General features: G+C 39.4%; 1 protein-coding gene across 1 annotated transcript; it reads right to left on the bottom strand.

The window, feature by feature from the left end:
• Window positions 1-4,420: 4,420 nt before the first annotated feature.
• On the bottom strand, window positions 4,421-26,070 carry CA12 (carbonic anhydrase 12). Its single transcript, XM_059858401.1, is given in 10 exon segments — window positions 4,421-4,505; window positions 5,180-5,264; window positions 8,190-8,316; window positions 9,375-9,532; window positions 9,968-10,031; window positions 11,710-11,805; window positions 13,286-13,428; window positions 15,995-16,174; window positions 22,185-22,205; window positions 25,843-26,070. Coding segments are annotated over 10 exon segments (1,119 nt in total). The 5' UTR covers window positions 26,003-26,070.
• Between the last annotated feature and the right edge of the window lie 987 nt (window positions 26,071-27,057).

Here is a 27,057-nt window from a genome sequence, read left to right on the forward strand (position 1 = left end):
GATGTTTTCTACATCCAAAGGATTCAAATTATTTTGGCTTGGCAATTTGCTCACATATAGCTGAGCCTATTTTTAAAGGGAGTTTGGAAAATCATAATCCAGACATGATTTCAAATCTCTGCTGATTTGAGGTTTATAAGCTGTTGCAGACTCTGGGATGACAGTTAGCGCTATAATGCCTGATAGCTATATAATGTCACATGTGTTATTGATTATATGCATTATTGGAATGATTCCTAATTGTTGCCAATTTCTTCTTCATTGCATGGTTTTGCACTGACACTTCCTCATACTCATAACCAAAACACACCCATGTTTGGGAACATATGGAAGCAATTTGTCAGCGAAGTTTTGTCATCATCATAGTATGATGTCCCTATTAACCTTCTTCAGCTATTCTCTGTTTCAGGACCAAGAAGGACATTCACGGATGTCAAAGATCAACATCTCTAGCTAATGGACCTTCTCCTGAAATTCAGCTGTTTGGACTGTAAAACAATGATAATTCGTTGCATTCTCCAAAGAGACATTGCTATTTGGTTTTCTCATATTGTAAACCCTGTCTCAGTGATATGATAGAAATAGTTATTCTGCAGGTAGAGAATCTCCCTGACCATTCTAAGTCAGCATCTGATTGAGGTTCTGATTTTCAACCAGCAAATTGCTAATGGAACCTCTGGAGCTGTGTTTGTTCTCCTTCCTTCACAGGGCCCTGTAGAGGACTACAAACGCTGCCTTTCTCTTTAAACACAAAAAGGTGAACTGTGGCAGCAGCTCTCTGGCCACAGAGAGAAAACACAACTTTCCCAGGCTTTCTTGGGGAAGGGTATGAGAAGATCATAGAAGAGAATGATAAACAATTCTTATTTTCACTTGCTGCACCTGTTGTTGTGAACACGTGGAATATGTTATGGAGATTTGTTTACCAAAGTGTGGTTTCTTAATTAGCCAATGGTGATGGTGTTTGGATTGGAAGACCAATTAGGTCCAGATGTATCGTAACTGTCTATAAAAGCAACGGGATAATATAATATAATATAATATAATATAATATAATATAATATAATATAATATAATATAATATAATATAATATAATATAATATAATATAATATAATATAATATAATATAATATAATATAATATAATATAATATAATATAATATAATATAATATAATATAATATAATATAATATAATATAATCAGTCTTCTGAAAATCATGGAGTCAGTGCTAATTATTGCCCGGCTGGGGGCCTGTGGTGACACCAAGTTGACTTCAAACTTTCTTAACTATGACAGCCTGTCCTGGACTAAACTCTCCTTTCTGAACTGAAGAAGACAACCTGGTAGCTGCAGTTTTGATAACCTCTTCCTGAGAGGAGGAATTCTTGCCTGAACTTGGAAGTGGAAGAGTCAGTAAAGCATCTCTGTGAGGATATTGGTATTTGCTGACAGGAAGTGAATATTCTGAGATTACACAGTCATGCTGTGTGGGTGTCGTCACACAGAGAAATGGAAGGAGAGCTTTACATCCCTTGTGGCATCTTATTCTTCCACTTCACTGTCTCAAGTTATTTAGGCTTCATTTCTGCTATTGGAATCTCAGAAATGGGTCACTCCATTTAAGAAAGAAGGGAATTGATATTTTTGAACTTGGTTTAATTTATTATGGTAGCATGTTAGCTACATCTGTCTTCCTGATCATGCCTGATTTTTTTCCTGGACATACTATACACGTAAGAGTGACAAAAGAAATCTGCTGGAAACTATTTTAACAAAATGCAATCCTTCAATAGGTTTATTAAATGACAGTGGCTAGAGAGACCAGAAAACATATTAGATTCTTTCAGCTTAAGGACCACTGGCAGTACAATATTAAACAATATTTCCCATATGCTTACATTTTCAAAGGCAGTGTGGCTTTTACAGGAGGCCTCTGTTATAGATGGGTAATGCTCACAATTAAGCTCTCACAAAAAAGCTCTCTCTTAAGGGATGAATACTGTGTGTATGTTAAGAGAAGCTTTACTGATGTATAGTTATGTTATTGTGGTTTGTTGTTTAGGCGTCCTCTGTTCTTCCCACAGTTTCCTTCCTTTCCCCTCTGTATTGTTGCCACCAGACAGCCTGGGCTGCCAGACATGTGAAGGGAAGGTGTGCACATGGGCCCCTTGCATGGGGCAGCTGAGAATGGGAAAAGCTTGGCACTGGAGGGGTGCAGCATGACAACACCTGACTGCCAATCAAGTTGGAAGAAAGCAGTTTCCACTAATGGCTGGAGAAAAAGAGTTAACGGACAGACCTTGGGAGGGGTCAGGGTTGCCTGATGCAACCCACCAGGGCACAAAAGGCAGAGCAGCCGTTTTGTAGAGGAGCACATGCTGGCTGGTCATGTGCTCCCAGTGTGCTGTTATTTTTCCTTATTCAGTCTTTTGTTGGGTTTTGTCAAGATTTGATAAATCTTTGAAATTTTACAGTGAGAGGTCATTTCTCGCACCTCTACGCAACTAGAGAGTGTTATAAGCAGGAGCAGCAGGAATATGATTTATGTGAATTCCTCTTCAGTAAACAATTCTGAAGGAGACATTTTCTGTCCAATGTGTAATATGTTTAATATGTTTGCTGGTACTCTGAGATTTTCCTTACGGTAAGCATGTAGTGCTTGGCTGAGGTTTTTATGCTTTTTTTTACAGGTATCAAGGATGCTACACGCAAAAGAGAGTGGTTGATGGATGTTACCTCTGATCAGCTGAGGTAAAGGTCAAAATACACAATAAAATGTTACTGTTCTAGAAGAAACAAGAGAAGCAAAGACAAAGACATAGCAAAAAATTTATTACGCAATTTTGTCTTTAAACACTTTTATTCAAAGAGTAAGTTATGTTCCCTGTAGCACACAAATGCTGCTTTTTAAGTAATTTCAAACATTTCAACAAGATTATCTCTATGTGCTTGTTTATGTGGGATAAAAAAAGCTGGCATACGCAATGTACTCGATTGTAACATTGTGCTCCTAAATTTCATGTACAGTTAGTATTAATAAGTTATTTCTCCTTGCACTGAGAAGCCTGCTTATGACATCACATGGTTTACTTGGGGATGGCAGAGGAAGAATCTAAAACACTCTATGCTGAAACAGTCTGAATCTGCCATCTTGAGAGGAGAAAACACGTATGATAAGAGTTTATTTCTTTAAAGTAACAGATGTGGTGGTGCTGCAATGGAATACAAAAGGTATCTAAGTATAAAGTTCAGATTTAAATTTCCCCAGTAGTGTTTATCAGCATTCAAACCTGAAGTTATTTTAGGTGTAATCCTGTGTCTGTTACTTCCTGTGTGCGTACTGAAGTACAAGCATTTAAGATCTGTACAGTAGATGTCAGACTTAAGAGGAATTCTGTATGCATCAGAGTAGGGTGAATATACCCTATTCTTCCTGAAATCAATGACTTTCCACATTGTCTGCAATGGAATCAGGTTTATGCTTCTCACTTCCAAAAATGCATAATCAAACTCTGAGGATCTAGCTTATGAGGTTTGAAAAGATAATTTAGATTTCTTTCTAAGAATTAGATTACTAAGAGAAGTAAATTGTAAAAAAAGTATACTGTAAATGCAGCTGTAATATATACAGTAAAATCTATCAGGACAAGTCTGCTTAAAAGCAGCAGCAACTACATTATCTTCACATCATTTATACACTATAAATAAGAGCAGAATAATAAAACAATCTTCTTCTCTAATTCCTGTGACAGTGAGGGCCTGACCTCCTTAACAGATTTTTGGGGCTGTGTAATAGCTGGAAAGCGAGCTGTTCCGCTAGTAGTGTTTTTTCAGCACTGAGTTCCTGGGCTTGAACCCCATTAATAATACATGTGGCTTTCATTGCATTTACACTTGTCTTTTCCTCTAATATTACAATTCCATTGGTAAATACACTGACATCATATCCTGCACTTCTCAAAACTGTATCTGCTGAACAACCCAGTTCAAATACTGGTGTCAAATACAGTTTGCCCTTTATCTTGTTTATATTCATGCTGCTAAAACCAATGCCCTGTTTTAGCAGGGAAGAGTTCTTGTAGCTTGATGAGTGTCTGCAGATTTGAATACCTATGGGAAAGCCTGTGCTAAACAAACCATAAAACTGGAGTTTAGGATTAACTGTAAAATCAGATAAAACAGCCAGACTCAGCAGCAGACATGAAAAGAATGTGTCAAGGAATTCAGCTCAGGGGAACTCATTGATCATATCTCTCTGGAAAACAAGACAACAAGGGCTACAGAAAATTTTTGGCTGGTATGTGCTTTTAGAACTCTCTTGAGGGTTGTCATTAGCCAAGAACAAGTGATGTGTTTCACTAATTCAAAATAAAATCAGTGCTATGAATCAAAAGGGGCTTTTGTGACAGAGCAGGGCATCAAATTTTGGAGATGTCTTCTTTCTCCTTGTACATGCCTGATTTCTAGATGACTCCTCTGTTGTCTCCGTCTCCCTTTTTGCAGCTAAAATAAAACAAATTTATTAAATAACTGTAATGGCAATGAACAAAAAGCACAACTAGTTACTTAAAGTTGTCCATTATGCATGTATGAGATTATTTTTCTCTGTACTAGTGCAAATGTCACATAGCTAATTGTTTCAAATATTTCAGGAGACCACATTTTGTATGCAAGGTCAATGCTGAATGCAAAGGAAATCAGGCTGTAGCAAAATTTGTAATCTTAGATTTTTTTTTTTTTTCCCAGGATTTGGCTTTGTCAGCAAACAGTGGCTTAATGATCTTTTGGCAGTACATATTTCTTCATCTAAAATGTTGTGATCTTTGGGAGAGGTTTTCCTAAAATTCCATTCTCCTTGTTTCACATACTGTTCTAGGAAACAAACGGAAGGATCCAAAAAGCAATTAGGAGCAGCAGTGCTAGCAAAAAGAACATGAAAAGTACAAATGTGAAATAAAAAACTAAGTCTTTTATTGATTCAGCCTCATATCACACAAGGAAATAATGTCACAGTAATAAAAACAAATCATAGTTTGCAGGAAGAGATCACATCTTCTGAAAGATCAAACTTTATCACTATAAAAAAGGTGCAAAGTTTTGGACATGCTAGCACTTCTCTGTGTCAGAGGGAAAATATGGCTTGAATTGTTTTGTGATATGATAGCCAGACATCTTACCTTTTCTTCTTTAGCAACCAGAACGCTACTGCAAGAATGATGAGAACTCCCAGAATGCAGACTATCCCAACAGATACCACAAAACCTAGGAAAAGAGGGAAAATATGTACAAGTGTTAATACCATTGCCTTGAGTGGACAAGGTGAGCCTCTGATCTGTCATAATGTCTGCGTTCTGCATCTGCAACCTTTCTACAGCCTTGTCACACCACTTTGTGACTATGAATGGGCAACTTTGCACAGATGTTCTCTGTAAATTCCGAATCCCACAGCTGGCTCCACAGTTCACAGTGCTGTGACATGATAAACATGTTGAAGTCACAATGCCAATGTGGAGGCCCTGGTACAGCAGGTCATAGCAGGAGTATGATTTTTATGCTCTTTTATGCTAGATCTAATAATAAATTAGAGCTCATAAACCCAAAGAATTAAACCCAGGCAATCAAGGACGTTAAATTCAATCCCTTTTGTTCTCTCACAGAGAACACCACTGACTGTGGACAGCTGAAGAATGATATTCTTTGCTGTTGAGAACATTGCTTAAAGGCATCAAAGAAAGTAAAAATGAATTCAGGATATTGGTATGAAAAACTGAGTGATCTCTTGTTTGCATAAAGATTTGAAGATTATCATAATGCTGTATTTCTTAGTAAGCTTCATGTACACTTTTGGCAATTAAATTATTTTGGCTTCCACAAAGATCCTGGAGGTGAGCTCCCTTTTCTTAGCTGCATTTTCTTAATTTATTTACACATTTTTAAAAATATTTTTTTAAATTATTAGTTCTCACTAAGCAACATCAGAGAACTTTCAGAGTCAAACTGACAGGTTTCATGCATTCCATCTAAATATTTTCTCCTATTAAATCAGCTGTTGGTGAAACACAAATGTAAAATGTGGAGTTTAACTGCATTTGACCCATTAATTTGAAGTCCAGCTGAATGGAAGAAGTTTGCAATCCATGGAATTGAAGAGAAGCTGTTTTACAAAAGGTGAGTTTTGTCATAGTAAAGGTGTCAAATGGACACAAAAATATAACACCAAGGAGATAACTGTAGAAAAAAAGAGCTTGTAGTTTGAAGGGAAAGGGCAAGGAGCACTTTTGTGTGATGAGAGGATCTTCTTAGAAAATTTAGTTAGATAGTATTTCAGCCTGATACCCTAATCAAAACTAGACATGAGTTCCTGTTTAACTCAGGTGGTTTGAACATTGTAGCAAATTCCAGCTGTGTTTATATGAAGGGGATTTTATTGGAATAAATTGCTGATAAGACAAAATATATTACAAACACACGTGAGTTTTGCTATGTAATCCTTAAAGATTAGAGACTTTTTGAGATGGGGTTCTTATAAATAGTAAGCGTGAATTTAGATGCTCGTTACTGGCATCAAAAATGTGGATGACTGAACACCTCAGTTGTTTTCAATTTTGCTACAAAGCACACGCCAGTGGCCCCATCTTGTGGTGCCTGTGCTCAGGGGAAGGTGGCAGTTCAGGCTTGTCAGTGATAAGGCAGAAGAGTTTCTCTGAAAACCTGCTTGCCAGGGGCTTAGGTGTGCACAACAGGATTTCTTTTACAAATTTCAGTGGTTGCCTGGCTCAGTCCTTGACTCTGCATTGCCTTTCCTTCCCTTAATAGGTGTGCTCTGTTCCTATTTGAGATGCAGCTGACTGCATCAGGCTGGGCACTTGCAGCAGCCAGGTGTACTACATTGAGCTTTGACAGGAGCCATTTTTCCTTCTTTTTCTTTTTTTTTTTTCCTTTCTTTCATTTTTTTGCCCTTTAGGTGAGGGGCTGCACCTGTGAGGAAGCTTTTGTGACTGCAGTAAGTGGAATGTGAGATTACAGGGGCAATGAATACTCTTTTTGAAGTGGGTTGAACATTTTTTCTATGGTTCACTGATAGAGTCAATGAGCTTTTGTAACTTAATGTGCTTAGACTGAATAGGGTTTCTATTAAAGTAGCACTGAGCAATGTCCTTCATAGCCATAGACCAATTCTGGGGCGCGAACAGCCCAATGGGCAATAACCCCTACAGTTTAACTCTGCTAAGTCAAGCCAGCTTTAAAGATACACTGAAAATGCTTTTATAGCTGATGTCATCTCTGCATGGGAGCCAATATTGTGCTTTAGCAGAGGGAGAACCAAATGTTATTATTTGGTTTGGCTCTGGTTCACAGCAACAATTTTGAGTGTCACATCTAGACCACATTTCCCCCCATAAATTGAAGTAATAATGCTTACACTATTTCTGTGAAATTTTTGGAGATTCCTAGATGAAAAGCATAGTCTCGGATTTTCAGTTACTGGCTTCATGGGTTGTTAACTCTCTACCTTCTACCATTAAGTACTCTATGATTTATAGAGAGAATATAGTCAGGTGCTGAAAGGTCAGTTTAAGAAACAGAGGGAAAACTGCATTTCTCATTTCTGACTGACCTTTCAGACTCAGCAGATCAATGGCTTATAGGTGCTCTTAGGAATTGACAAGATACCCTTCCCAAGCCCACCAGGTAGTGAATTGTGATAAACGGAGAATGAGGGTAGAAAATTTAGAAGTTGGATCACTACAGAGGATTCCATGGTGAACCTGTTGTAATCACAAGGGTGGTGCTCACCCTGGAACTTCTGGTACTTCAGGAGGTGTTTCTGCAGTGGTATAGCTATCGTAGATTGTTTGTGTTGAGTGACAGCAAATACATCTGCAAACCATGACAAGGCCAATCATGTCTTCCTTCTTTTATCTCCTTGCCTTTGATCAGAAGGGTTGCAGGGCTTCCCTGATACTCACTGTGGAAAAAAATTCTTGCCTACCCTGGGAATACCTTATTCTTGTACAGTTGCCCATGCATAATGCAATATGAGAGGAAAAAGCAACAAAGTGAACTGCAGGGAGATAGCTGTGTTTTTGCAGTGGTACAGTCGAACAGGACTGCCATTCCAGCACTTCACATTTACACAGATCGCTGTGCACTGTTTCTTTGCACAGAAGCATTCATACAACTCACCTTCATGGAAGGAGATAAAAACCAGTCTTTCATGGAATTCCTGAACATTTCTGAAGTTATCAACCATTTCCAGGGGTTCTGGGTCATCACTTTGTGTGCAATACATGGCTGTTTCCAGTGCCAGTAACTATAAAGGAAAACACCTGTTCAGCTCAGAGAATACAGAGAAAGCAGTGCCTGTGTGTGATCACTGGGAGTGTTTGGAAAAAAGAGAAAGGGGTAGTCAAAGGGAAGGGGATACATTAACAATTAAGTTTCATGTGGCCTGTGAACCCAAATACAGAAAAATGTTTAAACAGTATGACATCTCCAAGTCCATACCTGTATTTTGTTTACATCCTGATGAAACTACTGCTTACTATCAGACTGTCGGCCAGGAAAACTCGATGGGAGGAAACATGGTAGACTTCTCCAGCATACTCTCCCTGGACCAGTCTAACTCCTAAGTAGTATTAAAGGCTACTTTTTGAAAGAGTTCTTTATTTTGGGGAGAGACATGGTCTGACAGAAGCTGTGAATGTATTTTCAAAACAAGGAGCTTGCAGTAATTTGATCTGAGATTTTGCTAATAATATTTTCCCCTGTGTCTATAATTAGGTGAATCAGAAGACAGTGATTGTGAGTTTATAGTCTAGGTAAGTGGCCCCCTAAGAGCAAAAGAAGGTAATTAGATAAGCACAAACAATGTAAGTTGGGAGAAAAGTTAGGGAACTCAAGATGGATAAATAACACAACACAAGCTTTTTAGAAACTTTCCAACCCACCCAAGTCCATCAGGATCAAAGTAGCACCAAAATACTTGGTGATTAATGTTCAGATATGGAGCCCAAACAATAATCTGCAGGTAACTCATTGAAAGACTTAGAGCAGGGAGTACGTACATAATGAAAATCAAAATTCATCTTACTTGACTGGGATTTTTTCAAGCTGAAAAAATACTGTACCAATTGCTGTGCAGCTGTCTGTCCTTTGTTCTGGCCAGCTGAGAATGTGCCAACAGAGAGCAGAATGGGATATTGATTTATGTCAGTTCTGTGCTGTTCTTCCCACTTAAAGGATTTTAGCAATGGTCACTGCTCAGTTTTACAGGAATATATGAGAAATCCAGGAAATGAGACTATGTATTTACTGTTCTTTAGCAGACACCAGTCAGGGAAATATGCTCTGCTGGAACTTGGAACTTGCCTGGTCTTGAGAAATTTTTACAGGGTGTCGGAAAACCGTCCAGAGAACGCTTGGGTAGCAGGGAGGAGTGGTCAGGGATCCTTTGTAGCGATAATACTCATCCAGTCTGTCAGGAAGCAGTTCTTGAATATTGAATCCAGGGACCAGGACCTTCTGATCTAAAAAAGGGGGTTTGTGTTAAATATTGCATCATGATTACACAGGTGAAGACAATTTGCTTTTCGGTAAGTAGGATATTTTCAGTGTCATATCACTAGGGAAAGAACAATATCTTTTAGCAGAGGCAATCCCAGTTTAATAAGGACTACGTTTTTTTAAGTTTCTTATGTACAAATCTTACACCAAATCAGAGTCCTCTAAGATAAACTGTCGCCATATTAACTAAAAAACACCATGTGGAACAAATAAGGCCCAGTCAGAATCACATGGGGCATGCTAGCCATATGCTCTTCCTAGGAATGCACATTTGGAAGCCTTTCACAGCCTGTGACAGATTTGCATGGGACCTCTGGACTGTTTCTTCAGCCAGTTCAATCTCTCTCAGGGTGACATCTGATACTCTCAGTCATTCTCAATCCGACTTAGTCACTCACCCTTGTATTTCACATTCTGGAAGTGCCTGAAGATCTTTTCGTAGGATGGGCTGAAGGGTCCAATCTGTAATGATCACATTATCAACAGCTGCAAATCACTAATCTGAATATGAGTCTGTGCTTCTGGCCTGTCCTAAGGCAAAGGCTTCCACTGTCCAGATATTAATGTACTGGAATGGCATCAGTATTTTTTAACTCAAAACATTCCCTCTGTCCTCACAGCCATGATAATATTCCTGCTCCAGGGCTGTAAGAGCTTCTGTGTTGTACTGCTGCCTTTACAACTGCTGTGCAGACCTTTTGTGTGCTCTGACCCTATTACCCTTGCCTGCTCAGAGTGCTGTGCAAATGAAGAGAAGCCCTTTCCTCTGAGAGCATTGCAGACAGAAGTTCTCAGCTGCCAGGCTTTCAGATCATCTCCGTGTTTCCAGTCAAAGCCACATTTTCCCACCCACAAACATTTTTATAGTGCTGCTTCTCACAGCCCAGGGAGGTAAAGATGACACTGTTGGGTACCACAGGGCCACAGGCCTACAACTCAACTATCTGACCAAGGCTATAACTCTTCTATCACACAAGACTGTTTTTCAACTGCTACCAGTAGCTTTTCAGTCTAATAATCAATGCCTTTTTTATGAGTTCTTCAGAGCTGGTGCTGACCAACTCCTCTGACAACCAGACATAGTAAAAGGGTCTCCGTGCATTAACTGTAATACCCACCATCTGTCTGAAAGGATTTCCAAGACCTAATCTCCATTGGTCATTAACTTGATTTTCAAATACCATTGCTTAGAAATAACGAGAATCCCAGTATTATTCCCTAGTGTAATGTACAATACTCTGACACTTCACAGCTACAACTTCCAAATGAACTGAAATTTAACACAAAATTACTCTCAGAATCTTAGAGGTGCTAGGAAGTGAGCTTGGGTAATATCAATGCAAGCTTTGTTTGCTAACTGGAACATTTTACTTTTTGATGGAAATGTGGAAACTTGTGGTTTTGCTTTGTTATACTGCAGAAAATCCTCACATTTAAAAATTATCTTTACAGTTATCTTACTGAGGAGTTTTAATCCTCAATAAGAATTATATATGTACAAGCTACCAATTTTTTCTTTTTGTTTAGAACCACTATTATCTTCATATGTGGGACTTAAGAGAGAAAAATTGGAAAGCTGTCCTGACATCTTAAAATGTCACTGAACATACTAATTTTCTGTAATCTGTGATTCAAAGAATCTGGGAAGTTAGCAGGCAGAAGACTGTGGTTAAATCCTAATTACAGTCAGTGGTCAAAGGCAGGGTTGTGTCCGCCTGTGCCTCTCTGCTGTGTTCAAACTACTTCATGCTACAGTAGGCAGCTTTGAGTGAATGAGCTTGAAATTCACTGTTGCCTCTTATTTGACAAGCACTACCAATCATTAGCTTGTAAATGAATGCAAAAAATGGATTTAACATAGCTGAAGTTAATTTACTAAAAAACATGAGGAAATACTCAGAATTCCTCTTTTCGGGGCATTTGCTCCTGGTTTGGTATGTGCTGCTAGAATCTGACTCTTTATTTTTTTGTGAAAGAGGAAAGAAAGATCCTTTATTCAGCCACTGTATATAATAATAATAATGATAATGATGATGACGATGCAAATAATGTAGGTGATTTTGTACATTAAAGGTCTCTCATAACTGAATGACTGAAAGCATATCCTAAACAAACAGAAAATAAAGATCCTGCATCCTACCTCAAGGAGAACAGCCAAAACAGCCAGTCCATCTGCTTTGTCCATTGCTGCTGTTATATCTGGGTATTTCTCAGAGTTGTAATGTACAATATGCAACTACAAAGGAGGAGATACTTTGTTACATACATAACATCTGGGTTATGCTCACATTTATGTTTCACTGTTAGAAAGGACCATGCAGCCACCTCAGGTTAAGACCGTGCAGGAGGGTCCTTCAGTGACTTCTGGCTACAGCGGTAAGATCTTTTTAGAGAAAGGCAGAAGGTCCTGGGACCCACAGCCCTGCTGCAGCTGAGTTACACGCAGCCCACACTCCCCCACACACATGATAAGAAAAGATGCCTTCAGCTTCAAGGCATCTTGACTGGAGTGACAGTAAATTTTTCTGAAAAAATAACACCTTAGCACACAAATATTTGGAATGCAAACCCCAGTGTTAAATATACCTAAATAAGTGGATTCCTAAAGCGCTCTTATGCAAGCAAATTATTTTGGCTAATTTCTTTTTCTTAATAATTTTGAGGTAAATATCTGATTGGTGCTGCTTATCAAAATCTATTCCCGAATCCATAATTTAGAAATTAGAGAAGATAAACAGTTTGTCACTTGTAACTGCCGGTTGTGGCCACGGGGAATGTGTTCTCCGGCCCGCTCACTCCCGGAGACAACGGGCAGTCACCAGAGAGGCGCACGGATCCCTACCGAGACCTTCCCGGGCGGTGGCGCGCACAAGGGGCTCGCAGCTCCCTGCAGCAGACGCCTGTGGCGCGGGTGGCACATCAGCAACCCAATACGAGGGACCGAGGCGAAGGACTCAAGAGGAACAGCTCAGTTTCAGTGCCACCTTTTCTCCCCCTGAGAAGTCAGGGACAAGTGACAATAACTGAGGGCAAAAAACTGCTTTTAAGGAGGGAGGGAATAAGGGGAGGACACAACTTCTTGCCAATGGAAGGCATTAGAGAAGGAGTGCAGGATAAGCGCTGTCCAATAGAAGCCAACAAGGGGAAGGAGCAAACCTTCAAATCCAATCTTGCTTCGAGGAACGGATGAAGGACAGGAAACATTCCAGAACAAAAAGGGTGTGCTATCTTTGATAGACCGGGGTATTGACGTACACTTGGAGGGAAAATCTTGAGGTAAACAACTCAGGACTGAACCCTCGGGGAAGCCAAATGGGTACATGGAATGAACCTTTACAAACTTATAACAAGCAATATTTAAAACCTACTACAGAAGAACAAACTGTAAAATAACAGACTACCACAGTTACTGTACAGAAGAAGGTGAGTAAAGGTAAACAGAGCAGCACTGTTGTACAGCTAAAAGTTACCTCATGTGACCTGGTGCCAGCTCTGAGTTTAGAATCTAAACTCCAGCTTCCTGACTTAGTACATCCGAATCTTTTTTTGTTGTGCACAACCCACTTTTTTTTGTATATACCTAGATCATAAATACTTGGCTTAGAGACTCACAGGCTTTTACAGTCATTTATCCAAGAGAGAGATCCCACTTTGAAACATTAGAACCTACCCAACCTTCTTTGCTTCTTTCCCTGATCTGAGCTGGTCTGCCTTACCTCTGCTGCAAAATGCTTCCCACCAACGGTGTGCTCAGAGCCTTCGGACTTGTTTTGGTTTCCCCAGTGCAGGTGAAGTTGAGATGCGGTGTATTCAAATGGGAGGTTTCTGATGGACATAGCAGGTGACAGATACATTTTCACTGTAAGCAGGTCAAAACCAGATAGGAACAAATGATAACACAGCTCTCAGGAACAGGACAAATAAAAATACCGAGTCTAAGTATGTTATATATGGAGCATGAAAAAAGCAGATTCTTGACTCAAATCCATCTCAGTCCGTGGTAGGAGATAAACACTTTTGTTCTCTTTAAGCCTTTCTTGGTAGACCAGGATTTAGAGCATTTAGAACATACCCATTTCTATTTTCCTAAATACATGAATTTAATGTGACAATTGTTGCTAGTGGAAATCTTTGAGGAAATGTGAATTTATCTCAGACATTGATGAGACAATTATTGATGTGTCAAAGCAAAATTTAGGCTCGTGTATCCTCTTCCAATCCCCTTGTAATGGTTGAAAATGGCTTAATAAATTAATATTTCTCAGGGTAATTTATATCCCCTGTTATATTGAACTCTGCTGCCTCTTAATCTTCTTTTAGGGACACAGGATAAAACCAAATAAACTCCCCCTTTCCTTGCTACTCCCAAAATCCAGAACACTGATGTCGAGCAGCAAGACAATCCTAGGCCTTAAGAACGAGCATCTTCTCTCTAGACATGCTGGAGGGAGACCTTTGTATGCGTGACCCTCCCGTCTCCTCACTAAGGCTCTTGGGTGGGGAAGGCAGGCTGGCTTGTTGAGGTTTTTTTGTAGAAATTACAGTAGTAATTCTCAAGCCAGCAGAAACTTCTCAGTTGTTCACTTGGAGCATTTGGTATTTCATAAAGCAATGGCTTATGTCAAGAACAGATTGATTCTTTTGCAATTTATCTGTATTATTTTCCAGACTGAATACAGTTTGGGTTTGGACTGCCCTGGACATGTTTTTCAGGAGAAACAAGGCTCAAAACCGTACTGAAGTAACAGCTGTGACCCTCTGTATTTTAGACTTCTGCTGAAAAGGGTTTGTTTTTTTTTTTTTTGGAGCTCTACTGTTTTCAGTCTAGCTGATTGTGTCTGGATGAGCTGGCTGGTGAAGAAAATCAAACATCTTATAGGAATGACTTGACAGCACAATACTAAGCATCTTAATGGTTTCCTCTAGCTAAGTTAGCAGCAGATGGTATAATGATCAGTCCAACAGAGGCTAATTTTTTGTTACTCAGAGGTAAATTAATTTGTATCTAAGTGTGGTTTCCAGAGTAGGATGCATCTCTGCTGCTTTCTAGGAGGGCACTGACGTTGGAAAAGAATTCCCATTTTCCTGAGGGGATTATACTTTTGTCTCAACTTTCTTTAGGAAAGAATCCAACTTCATGTTTTAGAGGTGAGATCTGACAGTGGTAGTGGCTTAGGTTCTCCAAGGAATTTGCTTTTACCTGTGTGACTGTTTTGGGAGGGACAGGCTCTCAGTGCTGTTCTTTTGGCTCCTTCTGCACTCTGGCACCCTTCAAGTACACAATGACAATATTTCCTTCTCTGCCTATTGGCTGTCACATCAGCCTGGTGCATTCAACTGTGACAGTCCAGTCTTTCTCTTAGGACTGAGAAGGACTTTTAGGAAATGAAGGTTCACAAGGAAAGGATGTTCCAGCCATTCCTAGTCTGAAGCAACCTGGTTTTAAAGGAGAAATTGATCAAGAGGAAAACCAGGAATCTGTCCCAAGAGGTTGGCCCTTACTGAAGAATGGGCTTATGATGTTCAGTTGAGCAGGTCAATTTCACTGAAAGAATGATGAAAAAACCCAATTTTTGCATGTTGGTCAATTCATAACCAAGCATGTGAGAACCAACCAAGAGGCCATCTTATAATGCAGGTTGTTTTGATACTTCTGCAGTAAAGGAGGATACAAAGAAGGAGGGCTTTATAGCTATTCTTATTTCTATGTCTTCAAGTGTTTCAGGAAGGAAAGAAATATGGTGGGGCTCACTCACTGGTATTGTATATTGTGTCATTATTGGAGACCTTTATGAGACAGCATCATCTCTGTCTTTACCTACTGTACTGGCACTGATTTGGTGGTACTGTGGGGAGGACCTGTTTGTACACTATTTCTAATTATTTTTCTGTCTTCTTACCTATCACTACATATCACTGTCTATCTTACCTTACACTGAAGAGGTTTCTGTCTCTAGTCAAAAGAACAGAATGGTGCTCCTGCATTTTTTTTTCCGTTTCCCCATGCCCTCCCATAATTCAGTTGAGCTGCTTCTTTGATGAATCGAAGAGACTCATTGCTCATATGTTATCAGTTAATCTCTTTTTAGCAGAATCACAGTCTGTTTCTGTGCTCCTCAACCAAAGTAATAATAAAACCTTGGGCACTAATTCTGACATACCTAGAGTTTATTTTAAATTTCTTTATTTAAAATTTTAGTTACTGGGAGTCCATTTGTACTTAGTACTTTCCCAGATTTATCTAGCCTTCTCTGTAGATGTAGGTATGCTGATGTGAAGGCTTTCTCATCTGATTAGCAGCTTAATTTAATCTAATAATCAAAGGATTACCCATGAAGTAAAAAAAAAAAAAAAAAAACAAACCAAAAACAGTGAGTTCCTGCAGCTGTCTTTTACCATTCCTTGCTGTCTGTGAGCTCCCTTACCTGAATGGCCATTATTGATCAATGTAAACTTGTCAGTGGAGGGCACGTTATAGCCTATGAATTCTAAAGGCAAGAGATTAGAATCATACTGGAGAATAGTTTTGTGGAAATCAATTGGTGATTGGAATACTCCTCCACAAAATGGGTATTTCTTTGGCCAGGCCTTCTCTCCATCAGGACCTGTGTGAATTAACAGAGACACATTTGTCAAACCTTCACTATGCAGTTAACACAGAAATTCTCCTGTGTCAGCCTTCACAAAAAAATTTGGAAAAGAAGCCTTTTCTAAATTTTTAAGACTTTTCTTTTTAAAAAAGGACCTCATTAAAATGGAGGTAATGAAGAATATAATCATTTTTCTGAGGGTGTTGTGACCTAGAGACAGGTCTGATTATATCAGACCATCAGACATTTCCTTGCTTTACAATCTGTCTGGCACTATCTAACAGGATTGCAAAACCCACAGGGAAAAGCTAACGCGCAAAAATTGAAGGTGCTGTGGTAATTTGACCTGCAATAACTTGCTCAAACTCTGGTGAAACTTTTCTTCATCATAGCCTTTTGCCCGAGGTAAGATCTACAAAGAATAGATAATATCAAGAGAATTTTATTTGTGCCTTTGCTTTAATTGCACATTAACAGCTAGCAACTGTTTACAGACCGTAAGACGTGATGATTTGGATTTAAATACCAGAAGAGGTACTTCCAACTTTTGTTTCTCCTTGTCTCTGAACATTCATGGTTCTTTCCAAGGCAGAAAGGTCCTTAGGGATCACCCAGTCTGATCTATGTAACACAGGACACTGGGCCTCCCTGGATAAATTTCTACTTCCATGAGGCCATTTTTTTCAGAAGGGTAATAAACATCTACTCTTCCTTTAAGCAGATAAAAGATACTTTATTAGTGCCTAATGGATAATTACTCTCCTTGGCAGCTTGCTTTTCACTGTGAGCCTGCTGTTCCCATACTTTTGTTCCTCATTTAAGTACTTGTAATATAGAGGATATAATTTCTCACTTCTCTTAATCTATGTAGATTGAGTCCCTTGAATCTTTGATTAGAAGGCTTCTTTTCCAAAACTATAATATTCCCAGTGGCTTTTTTGAACGGGCAAAGCCAGTTCAGATATTTTCTGAAGGGAATTAACAGGCAGGAGGATACTATTAGCAGTTCACCTTATTTACAGGAAAGACAATTGCCAAGTAAATGGATAGTGGGGGTGAATCTTTCTTAAACATAGTTCATGTGACAGAACCAGCAAGATCAGTTCTGGTGCTTAAAGACAGACTTACTTTCTTGGTAAAGCTGTTTAAGAGTATTCAAGAAATAGGGTTAGCAGGTGACATTGTTTGCAGTGTGCAGAGTTTGACAGACTCAATCATTGCTTTTCAGTATAAATAGGCTTCGCTGTCGCTGTAACTTAAATTTTTGACTCCAATTCACTGACAATCACATCAATTTCTTTCTTCTTACATCCTTGTGATACTATCTCTAAAATTGCTGAAATTATTTTAAAAAGCTAATAAGTGTTATGCTGACATTATAGAAGCCAAGCCTCTCCTCTACCTATTTTTGGCAAGTAACAAATACATCCAGAAGAGCATAAATTCCATACTGTGGAATACATACTGAAGAATATTTCCCAGGAAAATATGCATTAAGATATTCCAAGAAATGACAGTTTCTTAGGTTCAAGCTCACTGTGCATGACAATGACACTGAAATTTAACACTTTTCAAGGAACTAAGATTACAGCAATGTCAGAAATTTGTTGAGAAGCCTTTATTGTAAAAAGACTTCAATAGTTTTTAAAGTTTTGATAAGGTAATGAGTTTGCAAGAAGATTTTAATATATTACATATCACAGCTTTGGAGACTTGATAATTAAATAGGTGATTGATGTATAAAATAGAAGTCTAGTCCCAGTCAGGGAGTCATGAAGTACCAATCATTTTTCAGTACTGTGTTTGGGTGACTTAAATGTCTGGAAGAGCTGGCAAAAGAATATGGGAACTTCACACCTACGTTTCCAGTTCAGAAGGAAAATTTTGTCTTTTCTATAAAATGATGTCACTATTGCAGTCTTTATGTACCTTGACCCTTTTCTTGACATAAATCTGCAACTCCACTCACAGGCATTTAAGCTATAGAACCTTTTGCTTGTTTCTCATTCCTGCTCAATTAAAAAAAAAAAAAAAACCAAACAAGACCTCTTTTTTGGTACAAACCCAGATTTTACAGAAGTTCTGTCTTTTATCACATAGTCTTTCTAATTTCAATGCCTCAAAACTCCCGTCTCAAAGAGCTGAGCTCACCGCAGCTTAGTTTTGCATATGTGAAATTGAGATTTCCAAGGTAGATAAACCACACAGCTGTAAGGCATTTCTCAGTTAGGTCTGCTGAAAATGGATGATTGATTGTGAACCAGATTTTCCTTTTTCTGTGCCAGTACACTCAGATAAATTCAGTGGAAATCACATTGTGTTTACAAGGCTTTTTCTGATCACTACTGAATAGAGAACAGCTTGTGCATGTAAGATTGGCCTGTGCTACAAGTCCCAAAAGATATTAACAGAAGAAGTATTGCAAAATTATCTTCAAAGGTAATTTCCTTTTTGTGTGACACGTTTGTGACCCAGGCATTTTAGAAGTGTTTGCTGCTATGAGGATCCCACCAGGACTGTGTCAGCAGAGCACTAATTGTGCCATGGGCCTGTTCTACCCCCTCAACACTCTAATTCAGCTGTTGGAGTGAGTATATTAAGGTAGGGAGCTGCTGTTGCCGTTGCAAGTAGAATCCTTCCTGCTACCACTGCTCCCAGTGCTGCCAAGAGCACTCCCTGTCGTAGGGGGTGCAAACTCAGGCTGCTCAAATCCAGCTTGTGGATTGCTTTGCTTGACACAAGTTTGCAGGACCATGTTCTCTTACCACATTGAAAATAACCCTGAGTCTGACTGTGCCCTCACAGCTGTTTAATAAAAAATGTCTGTAAATAAAGCAGGAATCATTTTCTGGATTGTCTGGCTGCCCACTACCCAGTGAGCTGAGCAAAACACCCTCAGCACCAAGACTGCATGTGTCCATTGTAACATTTCCTTTGACAGCTTTATGCTTTCCAGCCAGTCCCAACAACACTGGTGCTGCTGGGCAATGCAGGGCAGATGTTCCTTCATGAACAGTGGTGTCTTCTCTCAGGATATATACACTGGCCCATATAAGATAAGGAGAAAACAGCCCCATGAGACACCAGTGGTACCAACACTGTTGCTCTGATGACCAATTAATATTCCTGTTGTTCCCGCTTCTCACAGTCTATGGAAGTTCTCTTGATCTGAAGTAACATAGTAAAATACATTGGGTCAGTATAACAGGGAATGCCTGTGGTATTTTTGCAGCCAGGCAGAGCACTTTGCCCTGTTTTCAGCCAGCTGGAAGCTGTAAAGCTGCTGTTTGCCCAGGGCTGAGGTGGTGATGAAGGCTGAGCCCAGGCTCCTTGCCATGGTGACATAACCGTGTGGTTTCCATTTTGCTCAGTGCTCGGTAATACCGTTCTGTGCACACAGAGCCAGCTATTCCACTCGTGTGTCCAGAGGGAAGCTTGTGAGATAGAGGAATTGCCAAGGGCTGTAGCTGTCGCTATTACTGCATTCAAGTGCTGTATGAGAAATCTGGGGCATGTTCTAGTGTGCTCACTACAGCTGGCATTTCTGAAGGGGAAGTGAAAGGGTCTTAGCACAGGTTCTCAGCACCTCACTGAACTGGAGTATTTGGCAGCAGCAGAATAAAAGAGTTTTCAAGTCCAACTAACCTGATGTCTGTTACCAGCAGTTCTTGTGCCTGCATTACAGCATGAAGTTGTCTCTTCACATGATAAAGCATGTTAATAATTCTGTTGGCACTATTACCTTAAATTTGTCTGCAAAGCTAGTTTTCTCCGTTGTAGCTGTTTGTCCACTCTGAAGGGATGATTCTGGTTCTCTGATTTCATTCCAGCCCACTTACACTACAGAAAAAGAGCCAGGATCCAAAGAATTGAAGCCTAGCATCTACTTCTACCGGGGTTTTTTTGGGGTAGAAGACTTCAGCCTGCACCTCACAGCCACACAGCAGGATTGCCAAAATCTGTTTGCATATGCTGTCCTGAGCTGTGGAGTGTTGGAACTCCTCTTTCAGCTCTTTAACTGAAAATGCTTTCCTTATGATACACCTGATCTACTTTGTCCATCTTACAGAGAAGGTGGAGCTACATTTCAGAGAACACAAAGCAAGCCTGTGTCACCAGGGGTGGAGACCTCAGGCCTCACTGCTCTGTGGTGTTTCCTCCAGGCACTTTTTCTTGGTCTATATACAAGGGTAGTGAAAACAGGAAGAAGAAATAGTATTGCTGTAGTTAGGCTAAGGAAGAAGCGAACAGGAGAGGTTTAGCCTTTATCTTTGATGTATCTTATGCAATAGTTTCCATTATAGGCAAGGTGAACTCTCATGTCTTTGGAAAGCCTGTGCTGAGTAGATAAGGCCTGATCACATGCAGTGTCATCTTGCTTTGCCACTATGGCCTGAGGTATTACCACTGCATCAATGTTCAGTTTTACATATTGTAAAAGATGTAAAATACTCAACAAATAGAAATCTCTGACAATGAGCACTCAGATTTCTCCTCCACCCTTAATCTTGTACCTTGACTCTCATCTTGACATCAGTCTGCACTGTGGTTATAATGGCTTTATTTCTTTTCCATTCCCATTGACTTAATTTCAGTGAGAAGCACTGCAAAGTGTTTCAGGGGCAAAGGTAAACAGTGGAAGATTTAGAACGCCATAAGGATCAGTAGAAGAGTATGGAGGGGCTCTTTCCTGGCTTGGCACAGTCTCTCTAATAGCAGTTTTTCTCTGTGGGGATCAATGCTCTACCTCCGCTTTTCTGTACTATTCTGTACAAATTCAGTTACCACTTCAGGTTTTTGAAGTTACTTTTATATATTTGTTTTTATATGTTTTTCTAGATATGTTTCAAAATCTATAGCTGAAGGAAAAAGATAATCTGTTTTGTGAACCTTCTCTTTTTCCTCCTTATGCTTAGAATGTCAAAATCAGACTGCAGTATGGAAGAGCTTAACAGGAATTGATGAAGTTAGACACTGAGAATAATACTTTGAAATCAACACTGGTACCCAAATTCCTAGGATGGGAAAAGTAACTAATTTAAACAAGGAAGGAGGGCAAAACTTCTGCTTTCGTGGTAGTAAAAAAAGTCTTGTTTTCTTTACTATCCAGCAGGGTTAGGTTTATCTGATGGCTGCTGTCAAAGCAGAAAACCCAGACTTTTGATAAAGCTGTATCAAGGTTTTCAGTGCTGGGAATGTGAGGTCTATGTGTGGATGCTGGCAGATAGACACGCAGCTGGCAGTTCTCCTTCTGTTTATGTGAAGCGAGTCAGGTAAAACAGAGCACAGCCAAAAGGAGGAGCTCCTAGCAGCAAGTTCAGTCTCAGAAGTTCTTTGTGTTGTTTTGGAGCAGCATGAAAAGCTTAAGAACAAGCTTTTTTTTTCTGAGATTCTCTATACCACCTATTTCTGTGGGGGTATTTGGCATGTAAAATGCTACTCTGAATGAGGAAATACCTGGCTAGAGGATTTGATTAATTAAAAGAAAAACACTAGATAATTCTTTTCCTGAGCAGCCACCAGGTCCTTCTGAGTTAGTAGATGACTAAAAGGATTAGTTACAAATTAACATTGCTTTCGTAAAGGTGATTTATTCTTTTTTGTCTTTGCTGGGATCTTCAGGGACCTGAGCCTCCAGAAACAGAATACAGGTGACTTACTGAACTCTGATTCTACTTGAAAAAGAAGACTCATGTGGGTAGGGAGAGAATGCTCTTTGCAGAAATAGGCTGGAATGTGACAGCTGAGGAAACAGAGGGCTTCAGGGACCATCTGCAGTTGTAGGGCCAGCTTTAGTCTGCTGAAATTCTTGTCATTCCACAAGGAAATTTAGAATTCAGTAACTGATTCTCAGTCACCTAGATATGAAACCTGGTGGATGAATAACAGATTTCAAGAAAATTGACCAGATTCAAACCTAGGTAAGGATTGTGATCCCAGTAAGTACTCACCAGAATACATTTGGCCAGTTGCCTTTAAAGCACAGAAGAAAGCCATAACATTGCATGTATGAATTAATACTTACCAAAATAAGACCATTTTGACACTGTTTAAAGAAAAAGGAAATATCACTGTGAGTATTTGAAATTGATCTTACTCTGTAAAGAAACAAATTGCTACTTAAACCCATGTATTGAATATTGCAATACTTTTGTCTATTGTTCTAGTCCCAGCTGTTGAGCAAAAGATAGAAAAGCATAGATACTTTCAAACTTTCTGATATTTTATGAACATTTCTCACTCAAATCGTAACTATAATTATCCCTGTGATCCTGCCCATAGGGGTGAGTTTCTTGTGGCCACTTAAGTCTTGGGGCAAGACTGCTCCCAGGACTTTTTTTTAAGTTGGAATATACACAGACTGTCTCTAAGTACACCCCTGGGATTTTTCTCCAGTTAGAAAGCTAACAAATTAAGTGGAGTGTAACTACAATGAGCCCTCCTATGCCTTGTTGAGGAGTTTGAAAAACATCAGTGCTATACTGAGAAGTGATGGACAGAAATTAATAGATGGACTTTGTAAAAAGGGAGTGTAACACATGAACCCATATAACTCAGAGAATCCCAAGGAGTGAGTGTTAAAATGATCAATACTTGTCCACTGCTTAAGGAACTGACCTCGGGACGGTATCTCTGCATGTTTTTGGAAATTACTTGACTGATGAAATGCTCTTTTTAATTTTTTTTTCCTAGTCCTGAAACCTACTTAAAATCACTCAGCTTGCTGCATAGTTAGAGGTGCTCATCTTGACAGACCTGAACAGTTTGGGTTATCAGGCTAATGCTGATCTTTACTCTCTGCAAATTTAATTTTATTTCTGCCTAGAAAACAGTCCTGAAATGCAAATCTTGCAAACACTCAGTGTACCTGTGAGTGTGTCTGTATGCAAGCAGGCAAATATTTATCATTACATGCATTTGTCTGCTCAATACATGGTTCTTGGCAGCATTTCTTGTGTTCTGAAGTGTGGTCACAGATGCAGCTCTTCCCTAAGAATGTTGTGTGAAATGTTTGGGATTAATTTGTTGGGTTGTGCAAGCCAGCTGCATTGTATTGATATGTGGTAGGAACATGAAACTCTCTATTTTCACTTTGTTAGGACCAGTGTGCCTCATTCTTTTGCACTGGAATTTTCAAAACAAGGTCTTTGTAATCATCCTGACTCAAGTCCTCAGGTTCCTCTCGTAGAAGAATTCATGTTTAAGATTTCAGGATGAGAAACCTCATTCTCCTCTTGCCTTCTCTCTGCAGGAGATTATCTCTTAATGGGGTTTTGGGGGGTTGCTTGTGTCCTTTGGTCATTCTGTAGACAAAACTTGCATAAAGATAGAAACGACTGGCAGTACATTTTAGAAATGTCCTCATTTGAGCAGGGTTTGAAGAAATACTGGAGAAATACAATAGCTACTGTGTTCATGCTCTTATTGACCATTAAAATGTGTATGAGATGTAAAAACTATGATTTTTATAATCTACAGCATCCTTAAGACAATCACTTTCAAGCATTTATAATATTTTTGTCAGTTATGCCACTTGACAAAAAAGTAAATGAAAGCTTCAAGTCTTTTGCCAAGTGAAGTATTCCTTAACCTCTGAGCATTTTGATGATCTGCAGTTTGCTACCCTTATGACTTTATGGTGAGCATAGCCATAGAGCTTCTGTAGGTAGGGCTGAGGCACATTTATAGTAATTTCATCTTGGATCAGGAGATGAATCAATGACCAGACAGCAGAAACTTCTTGATTTTGTCTGAATGAACACAGAGAGCTGCCAACCTCAGACCCTGAGCAAGGTTTTTATTGCCAGCCAGGGGCTATGCACAAATCACGAAAGGGGCGGGACTGCTGGGGAAGGCGTCCCAAGCTGTTGCATTTTCCAGCATCAGTCTCATGACATGGTTATGACAGTGGGAAGATGCCAGCAGATCACGTCCCCAGCAGCAGACGAAGAACTCAATGTTACAACTCACTTAAAAGTTTTTTGGCCAATCCCACAAAGCAAAAGCATATTGACAGTAGTTCTATCTGACCGCTATCAGCACATGTACCTTTGGTTAAAACAATGCTTGCTTTTTCATAATACAATGCCTGCTTGTAAGCCTTAAGATACAATGCACAGAGCTCCATTATTAAGCTTAGAACTTCCTAACATCTGACTAGATATATTTTGCTATAGCTTCGGGAGTTATTCTAGCCAAGTGTTAATGCACAAACCATTGTTCTATTTGTCCTTACTTTCTACTTCTTATATGACTTTTCTGCTGACAAGTCTCATGACTTCTGCTTAGCTCTAATTGCAGTTCTGCTGTTGCTGAGGGCTGCCTTTTGCAGCTTTCCCAAAACCCTCTGATTTTAAGGATTCCCACAGTTGCTTTTATTCTGCCTGATAATGAAATGAGAGTCAGCCAGACTGTCACATGGTATCAAATTGGAGGATTAACATCTAGAAGTGAATATTCAATGGCTCTATGTCTGAGAGCACTCTCCTGGCTCTTTGTTCATGCTGGGATGAGCATTGATGAGTGACACAGTTACATGCCCATGCATGGCAGAGGTTCCTAGAGCCAGTGTATCTGCATTTGACTGATCAACAGCCAGGAAAAAATACATTTCCAGTGTCACTTGAGAGCTAGGAAAGTGTGAATGCTTGTAAGTGTGATAATCTACTTGGAAAGATGTCTGAGATAGGCAGATACTGTAGCTCTTGCCATTGGACTGGGTTCTAACTAAGTCTGAGGCAGGCACTCTCCAGAATTCCCTTCAAGATGTATCATAAAACATATTTTCAACAAATCCCTTCAATTCCAAACCTTCTGTATGGTCACGGAAAGCGCCTGTAAAGCATCAAGCTTTATTTATTCTGTTGTTCTGGAAAGCATCAATTTCTAGCAATCTCTCTCATTCAGGTGGGAGATTCTTCTATAGACTATAGGCATTTTTTCAGAGGACATATGCACAAAATAAGAGATGACCTTAAAAGTTTGAATTCCATGCTTTTTGCTGCTTATGCAAAAAACCTGATAAAATGCTTCTCCTGACAGAGCTCTCCATGAACCAACAGCTCTGGATTATGTTTGAATCTCCTTGATTTTTGTCCCATGACTATACGTGCTGAGTAACACAAAACTTTGGAACAATTCTCCTAATATCCTATAATAACACCAGGTAGATTATAATTAGTTTGAAAAAATGAAAATTGATTATAATCAGCTTGAATAGATGAACACGACTCCTAAAAAGAGAGAGAAGAGTACCAACCTCCTGAAACTAGACTTGTTTCCAATATACAAGAATGACCTCTAGTGTGTAGGGTGCTTTACAGAGATTGATTTTTTTCTCTCTGCTTTAAAAATAAACAGGCAGAGGGAAAGGTGTGATGCTTACACTAACTCTGAGAGGGCCAGTCTCCATTTCATTTTTTGAGAAATAAAAATCACAAAGCAAAGCATACTGAGCATGCAAGAAGTCTGTAATGCCAAATAAATCAGAGGACAAATTTCTCTTCCCTGTACAAGTCAGAATACCTATTCTGAGAAATTAAAATAAGGATACTAACTCCAAACAACGGCAGACTGCAACAATATACAGCTTTGAGCTGTATAATGAAAAGGTGCCATTTTTCTGCATAAATGGCTGCCTTAAGGTACAAGAGACAATAAAACAGAAAGCTGAAAGACTTTACCATTCAACGGTGCTTGCACTGAGAGCTGTATCTTTTGGAAGAAAGTAAGCACAGTAGCCACTGTGACTATCCTGAAGCTCTTGGCTGACATCTCAAGGAAAGACTTATTCCAGCAGTTCACGGGTTTCTTTGCACTCTGAAGAAATTCCCTTGTAAACATGTGGCAAATAGCAGAATGCACATAATATACAGAGCTTCTGCTAATGAGTTATTGCCCTCCTCTCCCCTTTTCTCTCTCCTTGCCTTTAGGACTGCTTTTTATAAAGCTCCTGAGACTCAGCCCAAAACAAATGATGTAATCAGACCTGCGTCTATGTCAGAACACCCTCAGAAGACTGATCATATCCTTCATTACCTCAGTTTTAGTGAGGTCCTCAAAGGGAAGACTCCAGCACTTAGGAATTTAAACATGGAACTTGAGAAATTATTTTGCAGAGACAAAAATGCTTAAAAAAATCTGTACTCCTATGGGCCATACCACAGTAGAGTTTTTCTAGCCTGTTTCAGAGAGTTTCCCTAAGCTCCCATTTTTGGATCAGTCTGATCTAGTATAATGGCCCACTGTGAGGACTGGAGGGAAGGGAGGAGAAGTGAGGCTCTGTGTGGAGCTGGTAATAACTCAGAGGGACCATGGACATTTCCCACAAAAACAGTCCAACTTGTCAGGAACAGATTTTTTTTTTTAGCTGAATGCTCTTGGAACCAGGAGGACACATGAAGTAGGGAGGACTGAAAATTCATGAAGCAACAGTCCCAGAATCTGATATTATTCAGGACATTTATGGAAGAGGGGTAAATAGGAGCACAGAGTATCAGTTAATGTCCTTTTCTGTCAGTGACTGAGGAATAAGCTCTTAAAGTGAGGATAGTGGAGGAGCAGAAGGTGGGATTGAAGAGACCATTGGTTCTATTTGAGTACATTATTATTTATAATTGTTATTAACTGCTTGCTATATATCAGTAACAGCTTTATCATGTATTAGTATTGATTGGTCAAACTTTATTTTATTTATCATCTACTATGTAATTGCTCAATGTTATTAGACATGCTTATTTTTTCCTACCATTTATGAGGTTGATTAGGGAAAGTTGACTATAGCATGGCTCATTTCTGCCTAAATCCCAGGCAAGGCCCTGCTGTAAAGCATGGTTCTGATCTATTGCAGCTCTTTATCCATAGCCCAGTCCTCCCAGTCTGGGTAGAGGGAGTCTGCA

The sequence above is a fragment of the Haemorhous mexicanus genome, chromosome 13, assembly GCF_027477595.1.
Source record: "Haemorhous mexicanus isolate bHaeMex1 chromosome 13, bHaeMex1.pri, whole genome shotgun sequence".
NCBI lineage: Eukaryota > Metazoa > Chordata > Aves > Passeriformes > Fringillidae > Haemorhous > Haemorhous mexicanus.